We start from the raw sequence: 10,137 nt of genomic DNA on the forward strand, positions 1-10,137 counted from the left end.
GGTATGACTGAGGTAATCCACCAGGGTTATATAGGTTTTCTGTGAAAACTGTGAACTAGTGAGTTAATTTCCAAATCACGAAGTACCGAGTATTACAAAAATTAGGAACTTTCCTCTCTGCAGCTGCAACTATCACTTAACTATCCTCATCCTAAACACAGGTCAATCTGAAATAAAGATAATCTTATGAATTATATTTTCAGTCTTAATGCTTAGTTGTCACAATAAAATGATGATGGATACAGTTATCCAATATTGTCATGTGACCACTATCCCAGATTATTCTATTTGAAGTTCAGGACAAGACTAACCAGGCACACTACAACCTGAAACCTTCCTAGACTCATCATTTTTTTCTCACTTTGTAAACTAAAGAAATTGTGGTTGATTGTACTATCTCTGCAAATAGCCTTCAGTAAAACTGTACCAATGAGCTATGATCTCCAAGTCTAGAAGGTAAGGCAGAAAGCATTCAGCAGCAGGAAAGGCAAGTGGATTTATTACTTGGCCCCATTAAGCCTTTTCCTACCAATTATTTAAAACTGAGTCATAAATCAGAGAGCAGATTTTAAAGTAAGACTTTACTTTTAGAAGCAATTCTAGAAAATATTTTAAGCCCGACTGTAGAGAACGTTTAAAATGATGTCTTCTTAGAGGCTGAAAACTATCTTGAGCAAGGACTCAGAAGAAACAGCCAATTCTTTTAAGGCACACCATGCTTTGTTGTCCCCAAACCAAAAAAACAAATGAGGGAAATATATCTCTATATAAACTTGTTGTTTATTATTTATTAATAATTACATTGTTTTAAAAATCTTTTTCCTCACATGAATATTAGAGCAATCTCAAAACTTTGCCATTTTTCATACACTTTAAAGACAGTATCATTTACCTTGCATTGTTGTCCAAACAAAGATATTCTCTGGGATCATCAACACTAGCATTAGTTGTTTTAACACCCTTATCAATGAACAAACCAGCCTGAAACAAGCAAGGAAAGAAAATTCATATTATCCAAAACTAGAGTAAACACTTCTAAAAAAATCTAAAATTTAAGCTTTACATTGCATTTAATACATGTATTAGAAACTCTCAGATCTTTCAGTTTGGCCTTAATTGAAATAATATACAAGGGAAAAACAGCATCTGTCTATGCTAATTTGGGCAGAGGAAAAGAATTGCCTGGGATTAAAAAAAAAAGTGATGGAAAAATCATTAAAATTAGTTTCAGATTTCTTTTAAAACATCTAATTATTTGACATCTTACACTTATTTCCAGATGCTGTTCTGGAAACCTGGAAGCCAATCTTGTGGTAAATTTAAAATATTCTCAAAAATGGGGAAAAAAATTTCTGCTGTAAAAAAATGCTTTGCATTTTACTTTAAAACTAAACTACCTTCATCACTGAAGCTGATTTTTGCCCAATCAACTTGAAACTCAGTAAATCAGTGTGAAATAATTTGAGAAAACAGAAGCAGAAGGAAGCATTTGTGTTATTCAACCTGAATTACATACACAAATACCTGCAGCTACTCTCACCTCTGATCCAAATCATGATTACAGTTGAGTACTCCTATATGAGTAGATCCTCCTGCCTGCTAGTGGAGTTCACTCTTTTAACATGGAATTTTAGCGCACAAACTGCTACCCTTGTTTAAAGGTAATACAAACTATACAGCTGAAACACTTCTTTATTCACTATGTTTTAATTACAGTCTGAACAAATGTCTGTCACAAACACACTGTTAACACAACTTCTAGAAAACAGTGCATCGTTTCTTGATATCCCAGACTGCCCAACTGCCAAGTAAAACCAGTTTCACTTGATAAAAAAAAAAAAACCAAACCAAAACAAACCACAACAACAAACCAACAGTGATCCTGAACTTTATTAGGTAAGCTTCTAACACAAACATTTCATGTTAGGTGCTTTGTAAATGTCATTATTTTATATATACATATAGATACGTTCACACATGCACAGAGCAGCTAGATTCCAAATGAAAACATTAATTTAAGGATTTCAACTTCACTTAGCTGAATGTGTAAAAGATACTAAAGTCACATTAATAAAACAATACTGAGTGCCTGCATCTAGGCTGAGGACGCTCTAATAAAAAACTGTTGCCAATGACTGGGCTCCTGAAGGTAACCTGGAAGCTTAATTCTCTAGTCAGAGACTGTGCCACCATGTGAAAACATCTGAGCTACTGTACATTAGAGACTCAGAAAAACAGTCTCAGCTATTCCAGGAAGCTATCAGATTAGTAAAAACTGTAAAAATTTTGATGCTTCAAGGGTCAGCTTTCTTCAGAGTAACACCATCAGTAAGAGAGTAGCATCTGAAATGCTACTTCTGAGAAAAATTATTTCAGTAGAAGTATTAAATCATCTTAGTATTTTGTGCTTTATGAGGATATTAAACACAGTGAATACTCAAAATGTGGTAAGAAACTATACACATGCTGATTATCCACTGTTCCACAGTACCTAGATAGAATCATGCAGTTCGAACACAGCATGAATCCACCACCTAACCAGCTTAAAATGTAAACAGATGAGTCTTAATATAGAATAGTTATAAACGAAAGAACTTCAGTTTTTTTTAAATGAGGTAATAAATTACCTTAAAATTAGAATGAACTCTGTTGTTGTAGAAGATTCCAAGGGGTGTAAGCTCTGACTTGGTTTCAATGGCTAAACTATGAGAATCTCCTGTAGCAACCTTGTGGAACAAATACCATATTCCAGCATCCTGCAAGTAAGGAGAGAATACCATCACTTATAAATGAGTCTGATACTACTATGGCAAAGTGTCAGAGTTAATGTAATTTTTGCATGTCAGTTATATTTCATCACACACTTGATTTTCCTTTGTTTACTAGTAAATCATACCATTTACAGACAGATATTCAAAACCTTTCCTCTCCTCCTTACTGTTACAGTCTGACTAAGATTTGTTCATTTCTACTCACATCAGAATTTAATGACACAGCCAAAAAACCCACAAGGGCTTTCAGAAGAAGGGAAAAAAGCATATCAAGAAGCCTGGCCAGTTCAGAGCACTATGCCAATAACATGCAGTAATAATTTCAGCATCTGTTCATTTTCTCCACTTCTTCAACATCCTGCTTTTAAAGAAACTAGATTTATCTGCTAAATGAGACCCATAAAAGTTTCCCTTTCAATCACACCTGGGTTCACAAGAGGTGACATCACAACAGCACCTGCATAGCAGATACCTATGAATATGAAAATTTTTTCCTGATCACATGCTCTGTGCCCATATAAAATAAAATTAAAAAAAAAAAAAAAATCGCTGCACAAGACACATTAAAGGGTTAAACAGTAGCTAAAGAAACACTGTCTACTGAGTGCTCCATCCCATGAAAAACTGTCATAGAGTTCACTCATTTCACTCTGAGAATATACTAATCTTCCAAACAGTCCTGGAAATTCTGCTTCTCAGTAACATATTCCCATCCGTAATGATGACACACTTTGACATTTCTGGTGATTAACAGTTCCAAAGCAAATGTGGATGTTCCATTAATAAAAATACCAAAATCTTACTTCACATATAATTAAATACAGCTCTGTGCTTGGCAAACTCAAGTAATTTTTATACAAAACACATCCTGATGCTTGAAAAAACGTTTAATGAATTTAAAATCTCCTTAAGCACTTGCAAGCATTCAGAAATAATGAAAAAGTGTTTTTTTCCTCGCCCTCTCTCATATAGAGCTCAAACAAAAGAAACATCTATTGCTGATACACCCTTACAATAGCCTTCATTGTGTAATGAAGGAGCTTTGGGGGTGGGGTGGGGAATGGGATTATTTTATTTGCTTGTGAACTGTTATAGTTTATACCAGCAAAAGCTCTACAGTGCAGAGTTTGTACCAACACAGTTGAAGTATTCTGTTTCTGAAACAGTAAGTTGTAGTCCCTTTTTTCATCCATTGCAAGGGAGATATATCAGAGTGGCAAAACTTCGTAACACACATAAATGCTCGCTCTGACCATGCACATACTGGTGGCAAAGGGAAGTTACATTTACTGGGATATGCTACAGAGTTAGAAGACCTTGCATGTTTTAAGCACCATATCAAGGAAGCCATTTCCTTTATCTTAGTCTGCAATGCTAAAACAAGGTAAAGGGGTATTACATAAAGCAGAAGAACTGGAAAGACACTGCATTGAGAAGAGAATAATTGGTTTGATTCCGTAAGTGTGTCTAGAACCTTTCCAGTGGCAGACAGTAAACTAGAAGAGTCTGTAAAAAAAAAAAAAAAAAAAAAAAAAAAAAGCAAAAAATTTTCTAAATGTTTTATACTTGAAATATATCAACTCATCTAAATATTTTGAATCCTCTTCTATTAATAACAGTTTATTACATATTCTATGCCTAAGAATACACCAAGACACCCTCATATTCTACTTCCAGCACTGGAGCCTTTGCAACAACAGCAGTCTTTGCTGTTTTCAATTCCCACTGATCTCTTCAGAAAAATCCAATCAAAACCATGCACATCTCATCCTCTCATCCAGTATAGAACAGACTCCAGAGCCCTCCTCCACAACATGCACTGAGTAGTTCAGGTTTACTTCACAAGCAGCTGTGACAAGAGATTCGCACTAATGTAAGGTTCACAAAACGTATGAGCCATCATTGCTGAGAAACAAATTACTAATGACTGACAATAAAAGTGTTTTAGCTGCTTCTTACACAATGAACTTTTTTTTTTTTTTTCCTCAGTCATTTTTCATTCCAATGACTACAGCTCTGAAGGCAAAACTTGTGGAGCAGTCACACAGCAAATTCATGACAACCTACAGAAAATACAGAAATCTTAATATGAAATTCACTAGTTCTTTTCAAATAAAAGGATTTATTCCTACATACACACATTGACACTCCTGTCAGGCCTATTAATTCCAAAGACAAAGAGATCATCTTTGTTGCAGCCAAAACAAAGATCTTTGGCATCTCTTAAATGCACACCTAGACAAACCCTGCACTTGTAATGGTAATATGCTGTCAAACAAACTCATACATAAAAAAGAAAAGTGTATATACTTTTGGCAGTGCAAATGTTACAGGTTTTACAAATAGCAGTAGCTTAAGTAGTTTATGTTGAATTACATCCATACGCCTTACCTGTGAACCGGCTGCTGCATTATTTATAAGATGATTGTTGGGATGAGAAATCCAGAATGTTGAAACTGCCCTGAAATATTATTCAGAAGAAAGTTATTACGGAAAAGCTCTAGTCCCTATACAAATATCTCCCCTTCATAACAAGGGCATCAGAAAAAGTTAAACTGACATGTGAAGTCACTACTTCACATATGAAATAAAAATCACAACGCCCCCCACATTTAAAAGTCAAAAATGCGTCTTTTTTTAGTCCAGTGCATGGTATTTTATTTAATACTTGTTCAGATACTCTGTACAATGATAAACTGTTTTAATAAGCTTCTACAAGAGATTAGTAGTTTGCAGAAAAACTAGCAGTGACAACTTGAGAATGTGCCTGCCTTTACACAGAAGTAAACATGTGGCCTGAAAAGTCTATTGAACAAGTATCACAAGAAACAACAATCTTCCTACAAAACAACTTTTTCTTTCTCTTTACTAAAAGACCAAATGCTAATTTTATTTTTTTTAAATACCACTACTGTATGAACTACATTTAAAGTGTCTGCATCCATTAAATTATACATAAAAATGTTCCCATCCATATATTGTCAAGACATCATCATCAGTTTAACTGCTGCAGCTGTTTTGGTTTTACTTTTTCACCATGAAAGACTCACATGCAGTCTGTAGCTGGCACTGGGACATAACTTCCATACACTTTATCCCTAATAGCAATACACATGCTGCTGTTTCTATCTGTAGGAAGAAGAGTGCCTGGTTTCGTGACTAGCCCAAGGTTGTGGAAAAAAGTATTCCTCTGCTCAATGCCATCTTCTGTGAAGAAACAGTGACCTAGTGTGTCATAGCCAATAGTGTCCTTTATCTGCAGAAATACAAGTTCATTAGGTCAGTAGCAATAGCATTTACTGAGATTTATTTGACAAGTACCATCTAGTTAAACTGTCTTGTCACAGCTGCAGAGTGAAGCTTCAGTATCAGCAGTTCAGATGGCCCAAGTGCACAGTTTTATTTATCCCTTACAAACATACTAATATGTCTGGACAGCTTAGCTACCTGGAATAATCTGAAAAAGCAGAATGGTGAAATCTGTTAAAAAAAAAGTTACTGTTTTCACTTGTTCATTTATTCATTGCAATACAAAAAATGTGCTGAGCATTAAACTTGAAGAAGGGAGAGAGCTATTTTCACTCTAAATGCTTTTAAAAACATTTCTTTCAACACAGTATGTTTTACTCTCCTTGCACCTACCAGCAAGCCATTAGTTGCATGAACAGTCACACATCTGGAAAAACAGTGATGAATGGAAAGACCTTCCAGGTAAGTCTTAAAACTGTAACCTCCTCTTTCATCCACATCCCCACAAAGGTGAAAGTGAACAGGGTAGCTTCCAATCTGCTGCTGGCCCATTTGCTTCAATTCCACATAGGACAGATGAACAGATGAAAAATTCTTCAAAATCTAAAAACGTAGTGAGATGTCCAGAATAAATAATTAACTATTTGCCTTTTAACTAATGGAAATTTAAGTTAATACATCATCTATATCAGATGTACAGAAGTCAGATGTACACAGTTACCACAGACCAACGCAATAAAAGTTGGAACAATTGTTACTGTCTTGCTTTATATCCCTGCCTTACAAAACACTATCCTTCATAAATGAGCATGAAAGCTAAATCTCCATGTGGCTAAAACAAGAGAAATTTTCACCAGATATGTTGCCACATTTCACTGGTCTTTACCACCTGCCATGCTAAATATTCTTTACATATAACCACTTGTTGTCCGAATAAACAGAAGTCATTGACATCAAGGCCTGTATATACTGAAGCTGTAGCAGTGTAGCCCATCTGGGACAGACTTAGTTGAATAAAATCAAAGAATACAGATTCAGAGGAACCTGTTGAGATACCTGGTCCAACTGCCAGCTCAGCACAGGGTCAGCTTAAAGACAGCTGCTCAGCACATTGCCCAAGGAATATCTCCAGCCACAGAGATGCTCACATGACATCAACTGTTTCTTCCCTTCCGCTTTCCTGGTATCTAAGCAGAATTTGCTTTGTTGTAGCTCAGTCCTATTGCCTCTTGTCCTATCACCATGCTCCTCCAAGATTTGCTCTGGCCTGTCTGCACCCTCCACAGTGCCTGAAGACAGCAGTAAGATCACTCTTCTCCACCTTCCCCACACCAAAGAAGCCTTGATCTCTCAGCTCCTGCTCATCATCATCACGTACTCCCACCCTCATGGAATACAGTCCAGTGCATCTGCATTTTCTTTGCAATGGGAACCCAAAACTGCGCACATCATTTCAAATGAGTTTCTTTATTAAGGAACATATGAAATTGCCTTCAGAATCATACAAGTTCACAATAACACCACCCAAGACAGAGTAAATACATAATAGGGCTGTACCAGTAAGACAGGAAAGCAAAACTATTTTCTTCCACCTAACTTGCTATGAAAACAGTAACCAAGTGCAGCAGCTAAACTGCAAGGAGCTAAGTTGGAAAAAAAAAATTGTTATTTCATTAACTTACTCTTTTAAATCAAAAATAACCATTGTCCTATGCCCTTTGTCCTCTAGAGAAATTAGTAATATGAACTTTCTTTTTCCCCTCCTCTAATTGCATTCCTAAATTTTGTATGTCTAAAATACAAAGGGATGGTCAATACCAGGCATCCCTGAGATCTCTGACTCTTAACATTTAAAAGCAATAATGCAATTGTAAAACTATAGTCCAACACCTCTCCTCACGGCCACTAAGCCTCCTTTATGCTACTGTTCCAGCGACCAGTAGAAAATGCAGGATGATCAAAACCCCTGAGGCCATTAACATTTGCTAGTGCCTAGGCTCCCTCTGCTTGAGCACACAAGATTAGCATAAACCGAAAATGCTTTTAGTGCTGAAGTCTAAATTTGGCAGCAGACACTCAGCTACTCTGAACAGTCTCCTGGGAACAGTTTAACAACTCTGATGACTCAAAATGTTTGTTTTCTGGTCTATCTTCCAGACATCTGAGGGGTCTGCTGTATTTGCACTGCTGTGACAATCAAGGTCGTACTTTGCAAGATTCACAGCTTGTCATTATCTTCTTTCATTACATTATCTTAAACACAAAAGAGTGCCTTGAGTCCACCTACCACTCCTTCACCAAACAAAAGCTGACACACAGTAGGGAAAGGGCATATTTTCTTTCCCACCATTATGTTCACCACTATAAAACTAAACTCTGCATCCAAATACATTAGAAAGGGAGATTTAAACTGTGACCAACACATAATGAGTACAAATACATTTGCATTTAAAATACAAGGCCTCAAACTTCTCCAGCATTAGTGAGGTCTTGACACACTGCTGTTCAACCCTTTAATCTAAAAACTTAAGTGAGTACAAATTTACATATTAGTTTATATAACAGTACTTTCTCTCAGCTTTCTTTATGGTAATACAAGAAATTAGAAGCAGTTTCTTTCACATCTTAGAACCTTCAATTTTTAAAAAATTAATTTAAAAAACCACCACAGTCCAACCCAGTTTCTTTCCTCTCCATGCCTCTCTAGTGCCCAGTTTCAAATAAAGCAGATCTCTAGGATTCAATGCTTATCACCTGGGGAGGGAGAAAGGTAGTGAAAGGAGGGAAGACAGAAAAAAGAGAGATATTCTACAATATTACAGGATGCACATTCATGGATGTCACTTGTAAGGTTAATCCCTACCACACAACACTGCAATATATGCTGAATACTTCTACAACATTTTATACATTGATATCCCTTCCCCTCATTCTGCAGACTAACTTTTGATGACTTAAAATCTAATTAATCTAGTCCTTTCTATGTAAAGCAGATGTTCTTTAAATTTTCAAATCCTTCCAAGTTTAGCATTAATCTTTTTGTCCTCCATATGCCTTTACATGACAGAAAGCTACTTTAAAATGTTTTTCTGACCTTGATATGTCCACCAAATGTATCATAACTGAAGAACTGACATTCCTTTTCACGATAGCATGTATTTTCTGTCTCCCCCTTGATTAAGATGTTCCTCGTAAGAACTCCAACTTCTGCCCTCATGTCCACTCCATCAGTAACTTCTCCTACATGAGGAAACTGAGGATTTTCTGTCCAAAAACAGTTTTGAAGAAAAAAAAAAATAGTTGTAATTGATTAAAGCCAAAACCAACTGCTTTTATAGAAGCAAGCTAATTGTAGCAACAAAATCCATGCATTCTGATACCTTAACGTTCTGTTCTCTCTTGGCTCTTCTATGCTAAGGCACACAAAAAGCACACAGTCTCTAGATGATAAACATTAACCCAGCTAACACCAAGCAAATTTCCCCCCTTCCAGACTGCAGTTGACTCAGTGATAGTTAAGTATCTTGCAGGATGATGAATCACAGAATCAAGTATGTTACTTCATGTTTCCTTACAAAAACAAGTGCTATCTACATACTTTTCATTTTAGTAAGACAACAAATCCTAACAAATCCCAACATTTTACTTGCAAGTGCATCTTAACTTCAGTTCAATAGTTGTGAACAGAATGGGTAAAAAACAAAGAAACTTTTAAATGAATCCAATGTATCTAGAAAACTTTTAATGAAATGCAGATGCAAGACTGGCTTTAAAAGAAAAAAAAGACACTGGCTGCATAATCTATTCCAAATAAAAGTTAAGAATGGAAAATGAGGCTAAAGCACCTTTAAAAAAAATACTGTATTTATCCCCCTCTTAAAGAAAAATGTATTTACTTTCCTAACTAAATTTGCTCTTTCCTGGATAGCTCTTCTGAGGATACATAAACTAAAATTAGGGAAAACAAGATACTCAGGTACACTGTTCTTCCAAAGACATAATCAATTTTTTATTTGTCTGTGCAAACTGAGAAAATTAACTGGTACTGTAAAGCTTAGAAAATGTATTTATGTGTTTGGGTTTTTTAAAATATTTTTCCTTCCTTGTTTCCCCCCCC

At 35.8% G+C, this 10,137-nt stretch overlaps 1 protein-coding gene across 3 annotated transcripts in view; it reads right to left on the reverse strand.

Annotated features, from left to right (window-relative positions):
• The window catches only part of CEMIP2 (cell migration inducing hyaluronidase 2), a 53,117-nt gene that overhangs the window by 14,401 nt on the left and 28,579 nt on the right, over nt 1-10,137 (reverse strand). For all 3 annotated transcript variants that reach the window (XM_026866327.1, XM_026866329.1, XM_026866328.1), the window contains exons 7-12: nt 9,115-9,284; nt 6,414-6,623; nt 5,822-6,027; nt 5,163-5,232; nt 2,628-2,756; nt 893-981 (exon numbers count right to left, since the gene is read on the reverse strand). In XM_026866327.1, coding sequence (XP_026722128.1) covers nt 893-981; nt 2,628-2,756; nt 5,163-5,232; nt 5,822-6,027; nt 6,414-6,623; nt 9,115-9,284 — 874 coding nt within the window. The remainder of the gene's footprint in view (nt 1-892; nt 982-2,627; nt 2,757-5,162; nt 5,233-5,821; nt 6,028-6,413; nt 6,624-9,114; nt 9,285-10,137) is intronic.

The sequence above is a fragment of the Athene cunicularia genome (assembly GCF_003259725.1).
Source record: "Athene cunicularia isolate RWA chromosome Z unlocalized genomic scaffold, athCun1 chrZ_part2, whole genome shotgun sequence".
In the NCBI taxonomy this organism is placed as follows: Eukaryota; Metazoa; Chordata; class Aves; order Strigiformes; family Strigidae; genus Athene; species Athene cunicularia.